At 38.1% G+C, this 20,594-nt stretch overlaps 1 protein-coding gene and 1 long non-coding RNA gene across 4 annotated transcripts in view; one reads left to right on the forward strand and one right to left on the reverse strand.

Annotated features, from left to right (window-relative positions):
* The window catches only part of LOC125782180 (uncharacterized), a 132,521-nt gene that overhangs the window by 79,196 nt on the left and 32,731 nt on the right, over nucleotides 1–20,594 (forward strand). The window lies entirely within an intron of this gene.
* The window catches only part of scube2 (signal peptide, CUB domain, EGF-like 2), a 74,954-nt gene that overhangs the window by 19,379 nt on the left and 34,981 nt on the right, over nucleotides 1–20,594 (reverse strand). The window contains exons 15-16 of one of the 3 annotated variants that reach the window (XM_049465386.1): nucleotides 19,913–20,080; nucleotides 17,507–17,710 (exon numbers count right to left, since the gene is read on the reverse strand). In XM_049465386.1, coding sequence (XP_049321343.1) covers nucleotides 17,507–17,710; nucleotides 19,913–20,080 — 372 coding nt within the window. Of the gene's footprint in view, nucleotides 1–17,506; nucleotides 17,714–19,912; nucleotides 20,081–20,594 lie in introns of all 3 variants that reach the window. The other 2 variants (XM_049465385.1, XM_049465387.1) reach the window with 2 other exon arrangements.

Here is a 20,594-nt window from a genome sequence, read left to right on the forward strand (position 1 = left end):
TTTGGGAGAAATGTTGTCTGTAGTTTATAGAATAAAACAACAATGTTCATTTTACTCAAACCTAAACATATAAATAGCAAAATCAGAGAAACTGATTCAGAAACTGAAGTGCTCTCTTCATTTTTTTCAGAGCTGTATAATAAAAGGACTCCTACACTGAAGTGATTGTTTGGTATTGAACTGTGGAGCAGTGGGACTGTGTTCTCTTGAATGATGGTCCAAAATCCTGACATTGATTTTTTCCTACATAGTAAATGAATAGTGAAGTGATCTATCAGATTATGAAGGAACACATAATGAATCATGTAGTAACTTAAAAACAGCGTTAAATAAACTAAAATACTCTGTGAAGTATTTAGATACTCTTATCTGGGAAGCTGTTTGTTAACTTGTGGTTTCTGAGGCTGGAAACTCTGATAAACTTATCCTGTACAACAGAGGGGGGGGCGGACCTGATGAGTGCCAGTTTCATCATAATAATGTTTTTGATGGTCTTTTTTGCGACTGCACTTGAGAATACTTTCAAAGCTCTTAAAATTCTTCTTTTCAGATTGACCGACCTTTCTTAGTCATTTTTACTTTTCTTTATTTAGTTGAGTAGTTGTTGCTTCTCATAATCTGGTTTAGAACATTATAACTCTTGACAATTCAGCACAACTGTTAACTGAAAGTGTGTGTCTGGGGTTATATACCGTTATGGATGATATAAATATTCTGTCTGAATGATAAAAAGAATAGTATCTTAGATAATAATAATAATAATAATAATAATAATAATAATAACAATTAGAAAATGTACAATTATCAAAGACAAGTTATTGTTAAAACTGCTGAGACAGAAACCCCTATTCATATGTATTGCAATGTGATTATGTTTACTGTAGAATTCACCCTCCAGTACCATGCTTTATAACAGGTTCTACAGTGAGAATTTGCACATGATAAATAACTGCGAAGAGAAATAAAGTATTAAAAAATATATGCAATTCATTTTTATTGTTTTAAAAAAGTTATGTATTGAAGATGAATACTAAACTCATCCGAACTACAAAGAAAAACATATAGAACTATTATTCACTTAACAAAAAAGTGTTAAACAAACCAGAATGTTTTATATTTTACATTCTTCAAAGTAGCTCAACCTGCAAAGATGATCAGTTAACAGCTGTGCTGAACTCATCAAGAGTTAATTACTTGAATTTCTTGTCTCTTAATGTAAAGTTTGAGAGCATCAGTTAAAGTAAAGTAGTGAAGAGGTAGAGTTACAGGTGAAGAGTAACTGTTTATTATACCTTGGGTGTATTGACAAATATCTTTAATTATGATTACTTAAAGCTCACCTTCCGTCGATTTTTCTTTCATTTTAAAATGTCTAGTTGTGGTCTCTAGTATGAATGAATGACATGTGAGCCGTTTTTGTAAAAAAAAAAAGTGCTCAGGTGTCTCTGTATAGCTCTTTTTTAATGGACTGTTTTAGGGGTGTGTCCAAAATGACCGGATTCCAGCTTTGCTCATGAATATTCATACATGCGAACAGCATGCAAATATCTCTCCTCTGACTGGCTAGGAGCACTGCGACGCCCCTCCGCCACTCTGCCGCTCACTGCCTCCCACCTCCTAACTGATGAGCGGTGATGTTGCGTCGCTTCAGCTCCGCCTCTGGGAGTTTCTCGAGCCAAGGTGGGCTGGTCTGTGAGTTTCTGCCTACGTAGGCAGAAAGATAATTCAAAATTCACCCGTTTTTCGGAGGGGGGGAGGGGGGATTTCTTTGCTTAGCTCCTGCAGACAATGGGGGCTGCAAAACAGTTTAATGTGCAGGTGTACACATTCAACTCGGAGAGACCTACTGTATTCCACAAAAAACAAGAAAAATCGGATTTTCGCGGAAGGTGAGCTTTAACTTTAGCATCTATAATTACATAATGGTGTGAAACCTTGTATTTCATATGCATTAACCAATACTCACATTTTATTTTATACACATTCAGATAGAAGACTAACCAATAATCACAATATATATTCTTTACACATATAGTAAAACATTGCTTTATCAGGCATGTGACAAACACAGAATGACAAATTAACCCACATGATACATAAGGCATTTACTAACACATAGGATCTATTATATGGCAGACTAACCACGCGTTATTAACACATTAACATATAACATATGGAATCTATTGTGTGACTTGCGTAGCTCATGCTTGAAGCATTTCGTTCACTGCATGACCCTGACTAACGGCCATCAATCATCGGCTGGTACACTCTGTGTGATTTCGACTGGTACACTCGGTACGAGGCTCTTAGATCAAAGCGGCCTACTCTGTGTGGGTGCCTCCCTAAAACCGCTGCTTCAAAGCGGGGGGTGACGCACACACACAGATAGTGCCACGATGTTCCATTCTGGAAGAACACAGTCAAGGTCAGACACTAGTGGTCCGGTCAGACCTGTGAAACTTGAGTACTAACACGTGAAATTATGCATACTAACATGAGCTAATCGTTAGCAACGCCTCATCAGCAGGTTTCACGTCATTTGGGGTATAAAACATGGAGTCAGATCAGAGGGGGGTCAGAACTTATGCTGGGACGGCTGTTAGACGGTCTTTCATGTGTGGGTTCTCCTGAATATTCAGTACTTTGTAATAAATACTTGGTTTGCTTTCAACTTCACTCCACCTGTCTGCGACTCTCTATCAAACGAACACATAGGGGAGTTGGACCCCGGATGAGGGGTGGGTGTGGACCCATCTTTCATTTCTTTTCTACAACACAGGTATACAGTGAATAGTGAATATTTGAGTAATGTTCTAATACAGATTATGAGAAGAAACAACTACTCAACTAAATAAAGGAACGAAGGTCAGTCAATCCTAAAAGAAGAATTTCGAGAGCATTAAAAGTATCCTCAAGTGCAGTCACTGCAAAGACCATCAAAAACTTTATAATGATGAAACTGGCACTCATCAGTTAACAGCTCCGCAGAGAAGAGCACCTAAATGCTTCTTCACAGAGTATTTTAGTTTGTTTAACACTGTTTTTAAGTTACTACATGATTCCTTATGTGTTCCTTCATAGTCAGGAAAAATAAGAGTGAAACAGGCTGAAGCTGTATTTTAGTGAACTACATTTGGTGAAAATGGTGAACACCGCACCAAGCTTTTTAAAAGGGCGTCGCAAATTCTCTTAATACAGCTATGCAGAAAATTCAGATAAACAGCAGAGCTGATCTTCTCTACAGCTCCGGGTTACGCACATCAAAAAGCTGCGTACACACACACACACACACAATCCCACCATAATCACCCCCGTCCCCGGCCCAGCCGCCGAGCCGGTGCTTCCCCTCACCTCACAAAAACACATAAACCCTGATTACAGGGAGAACAGAACAGCCTGCTTAATGTTTGCTTTGTAAAATAAACCATACAGGGTAATTTATAGCCAGGCTTTTACATCAGGGTAGAAAGTGCTACCGTCTCTGCTGAGGGGGTTTATTACAGTGGAAGATGATCTAAAGCTACGTTCACAAAGAGAGGAAAACTATCAGCAAATCTCATCTTATTTTCTCACCAAATCCCATCTTCTTTTTAACATTTTAAACAGTTTACGCTCCTAAACTGAAGCTCACTATCAATCAACCTTTATTTTCACTCGGGAAAACATTGAGGGTTACCTTTATGTACAATGTTACAGAGTATTTACAGCATCAAAGGGATTGAAAAGAGAAGTGGTGTGAACTGGAACTACAGTTCTACAGTGTGTCTCAAACCACCATTTCATTCCGAGGAGATCAGAGACATATGCATATGATCATTTTATTATTATTATTATTATTGTAGTTTGAACACCAAAGCAACGTCTCAATGCATCCCTGACAGCAGAGGTCCGACCACATTAACCCCATCACTGCCCCTGCTGGTGAACATACGTTATAACCACAGAACCACACCGTCCACCATCTGGAGAGGTTAGCTGAGCTACATGCTACAATAACAAGCTGGATTAGGGCTAAGGACTCCATCTTAAAAATAAAATAAAAAAACTGGAAGATTCACCCTCACCCTGCCTCCAGCCCCGCCTCTAAAATCAAAGATACAGGAAAAGAGATGCATTTCGAATGCCGGGTGTAAATCACTTTAACTTTTGCCACTTGTGTGTGTGTATGTGTGTATGTGTGTATGTGTGTATGTGTGTATGTGTGTATGTGTGTATGTGTGTATGTGTGTATGGATGGATGGATGGATGGATGGATGGATGGATGGATGGATGGATGGATGGATGGATGGATGGATGGATGGATGGATGGATGGATGGATGGATGGATGGATGGATGGATGTGGATGGATGTGGATGGATGTGGATGGATGGATGGATGGATGGATGGATGGATGGATGGATGGATGGATGGACGGACAGATCTTAATTGATCCCTTTGGAAGGGTTCCCTCAGGGAAACTAGTTTCCAGAAGCATCATTACAGGGTACAATAAATACACACAAGTAACAGAGGGAAATAAATAAATAAAATACAATATGCAAGTACAAAATACAGCAGAGGAGTTATTGCACAGTATTTTTGCACTCGGTTTTCGATTTGTGTTTATTATAGTCTTTTAGAAATGATTGCAGTCTGGTTTATGTTTGAGTCTCTGTCCTCCTGTAACCCACTAATCTGTAGTCGACTAATCTGGCGATTATTTTCCCAATTATTCGATTAGTCAGCGATTATTTCTGCTTGCTGTGGCTCCGGCTCCTGTTTCTAGCTTTCTCCATATTCGCTTCACAATGATAGAAACAGCTAAACAAGGGATTTAATGTCCTTCAAACATCCAGAACATCGCTCTTTAAATGTGGAAAGTGATGATATTTAGTGAGGAAATGTGTAATTTGTTCTGTTTATGCACTTTTAGAGGCTGCAAACTGTGTGAGTGTCCCCAGTACTTTGTGTAGCACTGCAAATTAACGATTAGTCAACAATGAACATTTGGAGTCAACAATGTCAATTATATCGACTAATCGTTGCAGCCCTAATTAACAGTACTGTCATTAAATCTCAGTACAAGTAAAAGTAAACATAAAAGTCACACAAACTCTAATCTGTCTGTTCAGACTATAAAAGTGCTTATAGAAGTGCACACTGCCAAAAACACCAGATCAGAAACATTAGAAATGAAAAACTCACACCTTTTATTACTATTACTATTTATTACTCTGTGTAGAAGTATATTTTAGATACTAGAGTTTAATAAAAAAATACTTCTGTAGAAGTTGAAGAAGAATCAACTCAAGCTTTTTACTCTTTAAGTAAAAGTGTTTAAAAAAAAGTACTGGTTTTAAAACTAAAAGTATAAGTAAAAGGGGAAACAATAAATCCATTAAGAAAAAAAAGCTTAGGCCACGCCCACAGAGTCATATAGTATACTATTATCCCCCCCCTCCCCAAAACACATTTTACTAAAAGCTATAATGAGTATAATGTTAAAATTTTAATGTTGATAATATAATTTGGGATTTTGCACTAGGCTGTTCCCTGTTTCAGCTGCATATATGCCCCATTGTAAATGTATGTATTTTATTTATTAGAATGTAAATATATTAATCTTTAGTTGGATGTTTGGAGAGCTGGACGTGTGCAGGTGTGATGGATCACAGTATAAACCAATAGGGAGTGGGAATGGTATACGTTTATACTTCTCTACATCCAATCACCAATCAGATTCTCTCTATCTGGATGGAGAGATTTATCTGGATAGGGGTTTTATTGAACGATGAGAAGCCGGAATAAAAACCAGCTGAAATGAAATAGGAGTAACGAGGCTGTTTTTATTAAAATGTAAGCAGTAGAAAGTATTGTAATAATTGTGTGAAAATGTAAAAATAATTTCTAATACATTTCTATTGAAGAAACGTAACTTCACACCTCTCATTACATATAACCAAAAAGATCAGATTTGCACCACTTTAACCTGCTGTGTAATCCTCCTGTTATGTTCATTTGTCAGGAACAGTAATGGTGTTCCTGGGTCAGTTCGACCCGCTGCATGTTTAATTATCCAAAATATGATTTGAAACCAAAGAAATCCTAAAAATCAGTGTAAATATTTAATTACTAACTCTATTACTAATTATTCTATTAGTATTTAGTGCAATGGTGTTTCTTACCTCTAACAGGTAATGATTCAATTAGGATAATTCACTCGGTTTTCATATTTATTTTAATGTTGCACTACTTTATTACTTTTATAAGACCTATAAAACACAATAATTTTACATAACACCTAACAAACCTAACATTGTAATTTTGTTTTAGTTTTAGTTTTGTAGGGGGTGGTTGTTGCAAAAATGTGAGATGAACAATTTATTCATCATATTATATGTTGATTACAGTAATTAAGGAAAGCAGAAGAAGTTTCAAACTAAAAAAATACTTTTAACTATGTTTCCTAGATTTAAAACTTTAAAGCGGGTTAATTTGACCCAGAACAAAACAGGAGGGTTAAAAAAGCCTTTAAATTTTTGAGGAAAAGAACAACATTCAAGAAAAGCTAATAAACAAACACAGCAGAGGGAAAAAGGAACTGCTCAATTGTTTCTTTATGTAAAAATAATAAAAAAAGGAAAAAAAGTGTAACTCTTAAGAGCTTTTCACGAGTTTCTCTTTCTCTCTTTTCTTTTGTTCCGTTTCTTTTCTTCCTGAATGAGCATGAAAAACCACTCCTGCATTGTCTCGGCCTGGAGAGGAGGGCGAGCGAGAGAAAGAAAGACTAGGATACAGAGAGAGAAAGAGAAAGAGAGAGAGAGAGAGAAAGGAGTAAGTGAGTGGAAACTTCTGGAAGCTTTTCAGATGCAAAGCGCTGATTCTATTGAGTTCTGGAATTGATGGCCCAAAGAGGTTTAAAGGACCTTTCACCTCTTTTCAGCCCCCCGGAGTCCCGCCCATTTGATGACATAGGCAAACACTGTGCCGGCACAGCGGTGCGGAGCTGAACCCAATAAAAGGGGTCAGGATTGTGAATCCCCCCATTGAGAGGAGCCCGGCCGGCCCCCTGAACCCCGTCAGGCATGGGGCCCGAACAGCTGATGCTAATTGATTCCCATGGTGTCACTGAAGTCAATTTTCTGGAGTGGTTCGGGGCCGGGGTCACGCCGAGCGGCCCTCCGCTACCAGGAGTCCGCCACTTAAACTGCCCACTCCAATAAAAGCCCTGCTCAAACGTCTTTCTTACCAAAAACAAACACGCCAACAATACAGATACGTATTTATACACTACAGAAACAGCCGACGCTATTCAAACAAACTGCAGCTTAAACCTTTTAGCAGCTATTTAGAGGTATTTAAGTGTTCTCAGAAAATTATTCAATGTAAACAAATGTATTAAGCTGTATAATTCTCCAAATAATTGATTTAGGGTGTATCAGTGTGTCTTTGCTATCGAAACCACAGGAAAAGTATTCCTTGCATGGCTTAAAACGTGCAAAAGGAACATATAAATTTTCTTGAGTGGCCCTTAACTTTTTTTGCAAAAAACAAACACGACAACAATAATGCTACGTATTTATACAAGTTAAACGTGCCAATGCTGTTCAAACAAACTTTAGCCTACTTTATCTGGATGTTCTTAGAAAATTATCCAGTGTAAAGAAATGTATTAAGCTGTATAATTCTCCAAATAATTGGATTTAGGGTGTGTATGTGTGTCTTTGCTATCGTAACAACAGGAAAAGCACAAATTCTTGGCAGCGACCCTTTGAGACTTTCTTACGAAAAACAAACATGACAACAATAACACAACGTATTTATACACTACGGAAACAGACGGCAGCAAAACGTGCCAATTCTGTCCAAACAAACTTCAGCTTAAACCTTTTAGTAGTTATTTAGAGTTATCTGAATGTTCTTAGAAAATTAACCAGTGTAAAGCAATGTATTAAGCTGCATAATTCTCTAAATATTTGGATTTAGGGTGTGTATGTGTCTTTGCTATCGTAACAACGGGAAAAGCGCAAATTCTTGGCAGTGACCCTCTGAGGCTTTCTTACGATAAACAAACATGAAAACAATAACACAACGTATTTATAAACTACAAAAACAGACGGCAGCAAAAGGAGCCAATTCTGTCCAAAAGAACTTCAGCTTAAACCTTTTAGCAGCTATTTAGAGTTATTTAAATGTTCTTAGAAAATTATCCAGTGTAAACAAATGTATTAAGCTGTAAAATTCTCCAAATAATGGATTTAGGGCATGTCACCATGCACCATCATCCGTGCACCATGCAGCTTGATTTACGGCGTGTCAGTATGTCTTTGCTATCGTAACGACGGGAAAAGTACACCTTGTGTGGCTCAAAATGAGCAAAAGGGGTGTACTAATTATTGTATGTGACTCTTCATTACGAGAAATCTGGCACTTAAACTGCCCACTCAAAAAACTTAAAAAGCTCTGGTCAAATGTCTTTCTTACCAACAACAAACAGAGCAACAATAACGCTACGTATTAATACACTACGGAATCAAACGGCATTAAAACATGCCAATTCTGTCCAAACAAACTTCAGCTTAAACCTTTTAGCAGCTATTTAGAGTTCTAAATCTAAATGTTCTTAGAATATTGTCCAGTGTAAACAAATGTATAAAGCTGTATAATTCTCCAAATAATGGATTTAGGGTGTATCAGTGTGTCTTTGCTATCGTAACAACAGGAAAAGTATTCCTTGCATGGTTTAAAACGCGCAAATGGAACATACAAATTCTCTTTAGCGGACCTTCGTGAACTTTTGTGCAAAAAAAAAAAAAAAACACAACAATAATAACGCAACGTATTTATACAAGTTAAATGTGCCAATGCTGTCCAAACAATTTTTTGCTTAAACCTTTTAGGAGCTATTTAAAGTTTTTTGAAATGGCCCAATTTTAGCGATATATATCATGTAAAATTCTCGTGAGCGGCCCCTTCGTGAACTTTCTTGTGAAAAGCAAACACAACAGCAATAACACTAAATATTTAAACACTACGAAATCAAAACGTGCCAATGCTATTAAAAAAAACTTTATCTTAAACCTTTTAGCAGCTATTTAGAGTTATTTGAATGTTATCAGAACTTAATCCAGTGTTGAGAAACGTTTTAAGCTGTATAATTCTCCAAATAATAAGGGTGTGACGAGACACTAATCTCACGAGACGAGACGAGACACGATATTGGGTTCACGAGAACGAGACGAGACGAGATTTAAAATAACATTTAAAAAAAAAAATCAAAAATGAAAAATTAATAAAACTAGAGTTTTATTTGACAAAATCATATAACGCACCATTAACAGACTGGATTCTCTCACACATTGATTTTATAGGAAATTAAAAATAAGATAAAAAATGAAACGTTTCTAGGTCTTATATAGAGCAAACAATAAGTGCAAACCACAACCAGTCATATTAAGACTATGGTTTGTGTTTTTTTCTCCTAAATTTCTTGTAATTTAACTATGCAGAACCATAACCAGTCATATTAAGACTAAGCTTGAAGTGAAACAGAGACAGAACATGTTTTTAAATACAGTACAGAGCTAAGGGATTAGTACAGCTGTCTATGAAACAGTCAGGTGTAGGATTTACTTACAGTATTTATATATGGTTTGTGTCTTGTTGGTCACTCTGTTACCGTTTATTGTTTCCACTGGAGCAAAAATGCAGCCAGACATACAACTAAAAAGTAGCAGAAGCATCTTCTATACCAGGAGTAAGTTATTTAATTAGAATTCAGAAGGGTCCAGTTCTTTACATTACATTACATTACATTTGGCAGACGCTTTTGTCCAAAGCGACTTACAATATTGAAGTGCAAATAATAGAAGAGGTTAAGTACAAAAATAATAGAAGTTAAAAATAAAGCATCTATAGATAGGGCCTTAAGGAGGTCAGAGGGAAATAATGGGATAGAGGAGTAGAGAAGAGGAAGAAGGAGATGAGGTTAGAATTAGTTAGTGTGTTAGAGGTGTTAGGAGAGTAAGTGCTCTTTGAAGAGCTCTGTCTTCAGGAGTTTATTAAAGATAGCGAGAGATTCTCCTGATCTGGTAGTAGAAGGTAGTTAGTTAGAGGTGTTAGGAGAGTAAGAGCTCTTTGAAGAGCTCTGTCTTCAGGAGTTTATTAAAGATAGTGAGAGATTCTCCTGATCTGGTATTAGAAGGTAGTTTGTTCCACCATTGGGGAACTCTGTATGAGAACAGTCTGGATTGCTTTGTGTGAATGTTTGTTTGGTAAAGCGAGGCGACGTTCATTGGAGGAGCACAGCGGGCGGGAGGTAGCGTAAGCCTTCAGGAGCGAGTGCAGGTAGGAAGGAGCCTGTTCTGTCATCACCTTGTAGGCGATTGTAAGAGCTTTGAATTTGATGCGAGCAGCAACCGGTAGCCAGTGGAGCTCAATGAGCAGCGGGGTGACATGTGCCCGTTTTGGCTGGTTGAAGACCAGACGTGCTGCTGCATTCTGGATCATCTGTAGTGGTTTTACTACACAGGCCGGGAGGCCAGTTAGTACGGCATTGCAGTAGCCGAGGCGTGAGATTACCACAGCTTGTACCAGGAGTTGGGTGGCCTGTTGCGTCAGAAACGGTCGAAGTTCTCGTTTTTCCGCCCGTTTTCGGGCTCCCTATCTCCTTATAAAGGCGTTTTTTAATGACCGCGACCCTTCCTTACCGCGTCTGCACAGATCTGATTGGCTGAAGAGAGCGTTTGGTGATCTTACCCCGCATGTGATTGGTCTGTGATTTACCGCGCCCGCAAGCGTGTATACAATTATATCCTTCTCAGTAGGTTTGGGTCCGCATTGGACAACGTTTGGGTCCGGACCCGGACCGCGGTCCGCCCATTAGTGACCTCTGTTCTATGCAAATGCCCGAATTTTCCTCTTCTGCTGAGAGCTGCTCTCTGCTCAGTATTATTTATGTTATTTATATTTATTTTATAGTGAAAAGTAGCTCACTCCTCAGCCGCTCGCTGTATCGCTACTGGGTTGCCAGATCCCTCTTGAAAAATCCACACTAAAATTTTTTTTTTCTTCACGCGAGACAGGTTTAAGCTTGACGAGAAATATCGTCACGTTTACTCTCGCGAGATATCGTGCCACGAGATCTCGTCACACCCCTACCAAATACTGCAGGTAAATATGTGCAAATGAGGTGAACTGATACTGAAATAATCTATATTCTATATATGTGCCCAATTTTAGCAAGCTATAGGCAAACCATCATCCGTGCACTGTGCAGCTTGATTTAGGGCATCAGTGTGTCTTTGCTATCGTAATGACGGGAAAAGTACACCTTGTGGGCTTGAAATGTGCAAAAGGCTTGTACGAATTCTAGTGAGTGTTCCTTCATTACAAGAAATCTGGCACTTAAACTGCCCACTCGAATAAAAGCCCTGCTCGGCAACAATAACGCAACGTATTTATATGCTTTAAATGTGCCAATGCTGTCCAAACAAACTTCAGCTTAAATCTTTTTAGGAGCTATTTAGAGTTATCAGACTGTTCTTAGAAAATTATCCAGTGTAAACAAACGTGTTAAGCTGTATAATTCTCCAAATAATGGAATTAGGGTGTGTCAGTGTGTCTTTGCTATCGTAACAATGGGAAAAGTACACCTTGCGTGGCTCAAAATGCGCAAAATGCACATACAAATTCTCGTGAGCGGCCCTTCGTTATGAGGAATCTGGCACTTAAACTGCCCACTCCAATAAAAGTCCTGCTCCACTTCTGACACCAATCTTTACGTCTAAACTAATAATTAACCCATAAAAGCCCAGACACATTTCTCAATTTTGATACTGAAAACTTGAAAATCAGATTAATTCAGTGAGTAGATCATTCATGTTTGTTTCTTATTGTGGGAAAATGACTGCAAAATGACGGCGTCAGTATTTAGGAATAAATCTACACTGATGGGCGTGGTGGTCTAGAAGTAAATTTCTGATGTGTATCTATTTAGGTGGTGGAAACACAGGAGCTCCACTGATTGATTAAAACCCTGACAACAGCCAATCATCAGAGTCAGTTAAACACTCACGGACGTACTGCAGAGCACAAACCCGACTTTTAACTCAACAAAAAACAGAGAAAAAAATAAAATAATATTGCTGTTCCCTTAAATGAGCTTCTGGTGTAATTTAACAAGCATCAGTTTCCTCTGTTGAGACGCGCAAAAGCGCTGCACTGTTAAGATATGAACGCGTCAAAGTCAGAGCTCACCTGACTCTTAAAGAGAATTACAACCGACACTCTGATAAACAAAAAAACAAACAATCATTAACACACTGTCCTGTATTGAGGGAAACATCTCAGAATGCTTAGTGTAAGTTACTGAGGATTTACAGGGTTTGTGACATAAAAATACATCAACATGGGCTATTTTGGGTTAAAAATCAATACAGTATTGCAAAACAACACACCAAAACACCATGATATATTTATATTTGTTTACATTTACACTTTTTCTTACACCCTTTTTTTAAACTTTGCATTTTATTCAGATTTTGCATAAAGTTTTGGGGGCAGGCGTTCCCAGGGGCCGGGGTAAAGCCTTCAGGACTCCCAATAAAGCTCTTTTTTCTCCCTGAGTGGAGCTCAGTGCTGATGTGGGGATTTTTCCTCGCCCAGTTCGAGCCCCACTGGGATTTACAATAGAGTGGGCAATCTGAAAAGTCTAAACAGCACTTAGTGCAGGCTGCCGGTGGGGGAGGGAGGCGGCAGCAGGGGGAAATATAGCTCCTTTTAAAGAGGAGAACTAAAGCTGCCTTTGAGCTGCTGCTGCTGCTGGAAACTGTAGCTTCTACAACCGAGACCTGTGAGAGTAAAGATGGGACCGATCCGATATAATATCAGTATCGGTATCGAGGTCGATATTGATGTAATTTAACGTATCGGATATCGAGCGACCGCGGCCGACCCACTTACAGATCCATATTCCAGTCCACAGCTTGTGCTGGACAATAAACCCGCCGTAACATTAATACAAAACTCATCACTGATCCGGATTCCAGTTCCACAGTTTACCCTGAACCCCAGCAGCTTCAGTCTGAGTAACTTTATCTGTTTATCTACAAAAAATCTATAATTTATCTGGAGATTTTTTACTTTGGAAACACAGAACAGCTGAACGGCTAAATGTAATATTTATAAATTCAGCTTCCGAAGAGTGAACAGTAGTGGTGGGCAATATTATATTGTATACAATATATCGTGACACAGAAATATCATGATATTAAAAATCCATATTGTGATAACAGGGCTGTTCTGCCTTAAAAGTGGTCTATTATTTACTGTGAAGCTTTAGGTGTATTTATTGTATAATTGTTTTAGTTTGCAGTTTATATTTATGCACTAAATATTCTGCAATATTTTTTGCTGCATTATATTATTGTATGCTATATTATTTATTTTGCCACATTATGATTATACTGTTATACTATTATACTATATTCCTGAAATTAACTAATTATTTCTGTTTTCCTATATCGCCAAGTATATCGTTGTCACAAAAATACCCTGACATATCGTGATATTATTTTAGAGCCATATCGCTCACCCCTAGTGAACAGATTAACACCAGCAGTCTGTTAGCCTAGCTAGCATTAGCATTAGCACTGACAGCAGCATTCTGGTGTTATAAAGGTATTAAACTACAGACTGGAGTAAACTATAGTCATAATCCACATATCCTATAAAACCACAGGATCTACAAACATTAACCAGCACAAACACACCCATCTGTTATTAAACACAGAGATTAATTTAGTTCAGAAATACAGTTAGCATCGCCAGTTAGCCGTTAGCATCTCCATTAACATCTGCAGTCTGTTAGCCTAGCTAGCACTGAGACAACAGCTTCATTCCCGCATTGTGAATCTAACTACAGTAAATAATCCAAATTGAATATTAAACCACAATCCTCCTCACTCTAACCAGCACTAAGAAATCAATCTCTTATTAAAAAACACAAAACAGAGATTAATTCAGCTCGGAAATACAGTTAGCGTCGACAGTTAGCTGTTAGCCACTGCAGCTAACGTGTCAAAATAAAAGTCTCCTTTGCAACCAGTGCAAAAAACAGTCTAGAGCCCTGTATTTAATATTTAACATTTTTTAAAATATTTAATAAAAAATAAAATATTTAATTTAAAAGAAAACTATTGTGTGTTTGTATATAAAGTGTGTCATATAAATCACTTAAAATGCACTTGTGTATACTCTTCAAAGGGCTTTTTTGTGGACGATACATTGTATATACACAATTAAAATACTGCGATAAACAATATTATTGTCATTTTAATATTATTAAAACCCACTGAAATAATGATAATAAAACAGCAAAACAAAACAATGATAGAATTTTCAACACAACAAGCAGTCCACACTGTGTGTACGGAGTCACAGTAATTGAAGCACTGATTGGTCATTTAGCATGACTGGATAAAATACTGTTCACTATTAAATATGTGAACAAAAACGTATTAACAAATAATCACAATAGACCAATATCACCATTAAAACAAATGTTACTGAGGAGAAAAGTACACCTTGTGTGGCTCTAAACGCTGTACAAAAGGCATGTACTAATTCTCTTAATTAGTCATGGGTATGATAATAAACCAATCAGAGTGTCTCTTGTTCATCTCATCATTCCCTTTAAGAGTAGATCAGGTGAGCTCTGTCTTTGGTGGATTGCTATTGTAATGGTGCAGCTACCTGGACGTGTTCAACAAACTCTTCTCAGCAGAGGAAACTGAGCTGCTGGTTGACGCTGTGAAGGAGCTCCAGCAGCTCATTTACGGGAACAGCAATGTTATTTTATTTAGTGTTCTGATGTAAAAGTTGGGTTTGTGCTCTGCTGCCTGTGTATCCAAGATAGCAATAAGCGTCTGACTGTTGACTGTTGTCAGGGTTTTAATTCAGTCAGTGGAGCTCCTGTGTTTTTTCTGTTACCAAGATAAACAAGCAAAACTCCAGAAATGTACCTGAACACACCTCATTTCATAACCAGAACACCACGCCCATCAGTGTAGATATATTCAGAAGCTCTGCTGCTGTTTAAACCAGGCAGGAGGAAAATAGGAGTGAAATTGGAGCTTGGAGCTGCATCCATTAGGAACCTCTACAACTCTCTACAAGCTGAAACATGCATTCTACACTACTTTTCTAGTGCACTGCTCTGCAAAGCAAACTGAAGGCAAATTAGGCACTCTTTTACTACATACAGTCATGAATATAGGCTTCAATAAGAAACATGAAACCCTCGACCTCTCGACAATGAGTCCTTTAAAAGCTTCTGGACTTTTCCAGCCACACCATGACGTCATAAACGAGGCCAGTGAGGGTTTCAGTCGCCAGCAAACTTTTTTCAGAAACCTCACTCTCCTGGTGCGTTATCTACGCTAAAAACAGTGAGTCACAATCTCAAACTGCTGCCCAGCGCTGCTTAAACACAGGCCGTGCCAGAACCAGAGCTGGACCAGAACCAGAACACTGAGACCCGAGCCAACAGCTCCCCCATGGGCCACTTTCCAGTCCCCTAAACTGGACCTCAACACCTCCCACAGCAGCCCACTCCCTCCACACACTCTCTATACTGCACACGGCCAAACACACAGCAGCCAGAATACATACTGGAGTTTCAGCGCCAATATAATAAATGACTGGCTGATACTGTAAAAACCCTGTACAGAAAACCCTGGAAACTCTGCAGAGTTTAACGCATGAGATTCCTGCAGATATTTGATATTTTATGATATTTATTTTCATTGGAGAACACTATAGAAATTAAACCTGGTTATAACTAAGGCCCAATCTCTTTTCGTTTTAGTTCTCTACCCCTTATTTTCAAGTATAACTCTGTTCCAAGGTAATTACATGTATAAATGTGCACACAAAATAACTTTAAAATACATTTTATTATTAACCATGGTGTCTTGTACCTATGTACCTTGACCTAATTGCAAAAGTAATATATCTAATTAAAAAAACATTACTAAAAACTACTACTTAGAATACTGAAAAAGCATTTGCTACCTGTCCCCACTCTCCAACTATAAACTTTACCATGAAATATAATTATTTAAATCCTTCAGAGACCCCACATCTCATCTATGCTTTAAAAAATCATAATAAATCCATAATATAACATCTGGAACATTATACAACAGGAAGTCACATCTACAACAGGAAGTGACGTCAGCTGGTTCTTCTGAAGATCATGGGAAGACCAGAATTAAGTTCCTCATTAGTTTTTTTCTGTATATTTGATCTTATTGTAACTCTGACTGAGGAGCTCAATCTCAACACTCCAGTAACAGTCCTGTTACCTACATTAATTCTTACATCTTATAGATAGATAGATAGATAGATAGATAGATAGATAGATAGATAGATAGATAGATAGATAGATAGATAGATAGATAGATAGATAGATAGATAGATAGATAGATAGATAGATAGATAGATAGATAGATAGATAGATAGATAGATAGATAGATAGATAGATAGATAGATAGATAGATAGATAGATAGATAGATAGATACTTTATTGATCCCTGAGGGGAAATTCTTCTTATTTCTTTATTTTTAAAATACAAATTTGGGGAAAATCACTACAATGTGCTCAGTGTCCTCATGCTGTTAGCATTTCTCCCAAATCCCCGAACAAATATTAAAAATTAGAAAATTTAAAAATGGAAATGAGAAATGTCTGAAATAAAAAAAGATGCAGAGCTTTCAGACCTCAAATAATGCAAAGAAAACAAGTTCATATTCATAAAGTTTTAAGAGTTCAGAAATAATCAATATTTGGTGGAATAATCCTGGTGGTTTTTAGTCACAGTTTTTTTTTCATGCATCTTGGCATCATGTTCTCCTCCACCAGTCTTACACACTGCTTTTGGATAACTTTATGCTGCTTTACTCCTGGTGTAAAAATTCAAGCAGTTCAGTTTGGTGGTTTGATGGTTTGTGATCATCCATCTTCCTCTTGATTATATTCCAGAGGTTTTCAATTTGATAAAGGTTCATATTTTGAGAAAGTAGAATATATTAATTCATAACTAGTGTTGTCCAGCACTCTAAAATTTTAATTTGTCTAGGCCAAAAATGGCTTTTATAAGTTATAATAAATAACGTCAGATCAAGTGTAGTTCAAACAGCAAAGCAAAGGTATAAAACACATTTTAACCACCATCTTTACTAAAATGTTATATTGTTGTTTAACCAATACAGAGGTAAAAAATCAGACAGAGCTCGGCTACAAATATAACCATATAAAACTCAGTTTACTGAAATAATATACTTAAGATTAAGAGTAAGGGCATGTAAAGTTAATCAAATATTGTCAAATATAAAGGATAGGTTTATCCGTTCTAGTCTTAAAGACAGTAAACAGCTGGTGTGCATGGATACTGCTGAACATGTTCCAGTCTGGTTGTATTCTGCTGTCAGTAACTATTGGAACGGGACTGTATTTTTACTCACCGCACTTCCTGTCCACCAGCACTTGTCCCGGGCCGCAGTGTTCCCGAGAGTCCGCGGGACGGCCCAGTTTTTTGGAGAGTTCGTACTCGGAGCCGGCGAAGTGCAGGTGGAACTGCTCTCTGTTGATGGATTTGCGAAGAGTCCGGATGGTTTTCCTCAGACGCTTCTCAGAACGTCGCTTCACACAAGCCAGGTCACAACCCTCTGCTGAGAGAGATACTCAATACCAAACATCGGCCATGGCAACACCGTAACACACATAACAACAACACACACACACACTATAGAGCTTACACAGACACAAAACACAATCTACACTAAACTATATAAAAAAATAAGCTATATCGATTCGCACCAACAGCAGATTTCAGCCCCAAAACAGGAGATACTTTAACTAGTTTAGCTTTATTTTAGTAAAAAAGCAAACAAAAAAAGCAGCAAGCCAAGCATTGTTCAGTAACACACCATCACTGTCACGAGAAAACATATTTTTTTTTAAAGTAGCATCACAGCACTAACGCTCGGAGAAAAGCGCAGCGACCTGGTTCAGATACGTTAGCTCACAGACGCAGCCTTGTGCTGATCAACATCACCCTAGGAGTGATGAGGGGAAAGAGAGAGCACCATCTACTGTACTGTACCCACGCAGTGAGAAACAGCAACGCCAACTGTGTGTGCTCTCTCGGGGCTCCAGCAGCTGATGGCGAGCTGCATGACTGGGATTCGAACGAGCAATCTCTTGATCTTAGTGGAAGTGATTTATACTGCTGGACCACTTGGAGCCCCGACGAGGAAAGCCCCTTCTATTTATCCCCAGTATTCCCAAATACAGCGCTTTTAGCCGATGCTCCCAACTAGCTTACAATGCTAGCGATAGGGGCATAGAGTTACCCATGCAAAGAAATGGCTTTTTTACTCCTGTGTGGAATGGATTTTGGTTATATTTATTAAAACATGATATAAAGTTGTTATCTGTGTTGAATATCTCTCCTCCGCTCTCCTGCAGCTTTCTGACATCCAGTATTTTCTGCTCTTTACCCAAACAGACTTTAGAATGAGTGATATGGGGCATATTTTACCCTGCAGATAAATCGTCGAGCACGAATAGTAAAACATTTTGAGCAACATTTATGAATTTGTTGATCTTTGGCAATCTAATATCGACAGTAACCAGTTTTTTTTTTAATACAGCTGGAATTCATGCATTTCCACAGTATTAATTTATAATCTGCTCAAATATCCTACCTATTAGTTCTCGTGCTCGACGGTTGATTTATTGTGATTAAATTTAAGATGCCGACACCAGAGGTTTATCTACATTATGGGATGTAAACAGTGGTTTTTTTTTAATCTTCTTGTTCAGTTTTAAAGCTCTAAATGTCTGGTTTTAAATATCAGGACTCTCTGGATTCTACCAGTGAAGTGTGGAGCTACTTTGAGCTGAATAACGGTGTAAAAAGTGATTTATCTGCAGGGTAAAATATGACCCATATCACTCATTTTAAAGTCTGTTTGGGTAAAGAGCAGAAAATACTGGATGTTAGAAAACTGCAGGAGAGCGGAGGAGAGATATTCAACACAGATAAGAGTACATTTCACACCAGAGTTCTCCTTTAAAGGTGTTAAAATAGCCATTTCTTTGCATGGGCAGCTCTGTGTCCCTATTTCTAGCATTGTGACCTGTTGGAACATCAGCTAAAAGTACTTTTTTCACATTTTAACAAACATTTTAGTACACCCAAAGTCCATTTCACACCGGAGTTCTCCTTTAAAAAACTCAAGGTATCTGCACACTTCATTGACAGAATTCTAACATTTAAAACAAGGCAGTGAGAACTTTAAAAGTGTACAAATAGTTCTTTAAAAATACTTTTTATACACTTAATTCCTAATGAATATCTATCTGTTTGTGCTTGTCAATCAAACATGAGCGAACTGTGTTATACACAAAAGTGTTTTTAATAAATTAAACAGTTCACACAGTATAAACTGTGTTTATAAACAGCGTTTTTAATAAACTATTTGTGCAGTTTTAAAGTTCTCATAGCCTCGTTTTAAATTTCAGGGCTCTCAAAATTGTACCATTGAAGTGTGGAGCTACTTTGTGCTTGTTGTTTATGTTGTTAAAATAGTAATTTCTTTGCATGGGTAACTCTATGCCCCTATCATTAGCATTGTAAGCTAGTTGGGAGCATCAGCTAGTCCATTTCACAGCAGGTAAGACCTTTAATGAAAGCTGATGAAATAACAAATAACATTTTTAGTCCTATTAGTTTTGGACCGTTTGGAAACTGTAGCTTATGAAATCTTGGTATGACAGTGATGAGGTGAATGCGAGAGTGAGACAGACGCAGAGGGCGGGGTTTATTAAAGGCGAGCTCATGCAGGTGCTGCAGTGAAACCAACCTGTTACCTCCTCTAGATTCACATCCAGCTCAAACTGAGCCGTGATGGACGAGCCCTCGTCCTCGCCCGCCTTCCGTCCGTGCCGATTCCTCAGCCGCCGGCCCGAAGAGCTGCAGTGCAGTTTCACAAAGCTGAACTGCACATTCTCTGTGGGCAACGACCTCTTATCTGCACAAACAAACAAACAAATAAACAGGTAATTCAACAAATAAAGTCATGAATTTTCTATCTTTCTGCATAAATATGACCTAAAACATCCTCAGAAGTCCTAAAAGTAGACTAAAGCCCTATCCGGTTAAGATTAGTCTGGTTCTGGGGTAATTTTCTCTTTTATGGGTTTTTTTATCCTCTGTGATTTTATTCTCGTCCAGAACGATCATGTAGGTGTTTTTCTCAGACGTCCTCTGAGTAAATTACAGGCTGAATTATCTACTGTTTTTCTCTGAACTCCGTGCTCCTCCGGTAATTTTAGTCCCGTCCGGACGCACATCTCTGAGTTTCATCTCCTCGCCTTTAATAAAATAGATATTTGTCCACTGCCGCGCACCGTAGTTACTGTACACTTTGGATGCGCCACAGTTTCCACGGTGAGATCCATGTAAAAAAACACAACAGCGAGTGGAAATAGAGGAGCTACTGAATGCTGTGACATCATGTGACCGAGAAAAAAAAAAAGGCTAAA

The sequence above is a fragment of the Astyanax mexicanus genome, chromosome 16 (genome assembly GCF_023375975.1).
Source record: "Astyanax mexicanus isolate ESR-SI-001 chromosome 16, AstMex3_surface, whole genome shotgun sequence".
NCBI lineage: Eukaryota > Metazoa > Chordata > Actinopteri > Characiformes > Acestrorhamphidae > Astyanax > Astyanax mexicanus.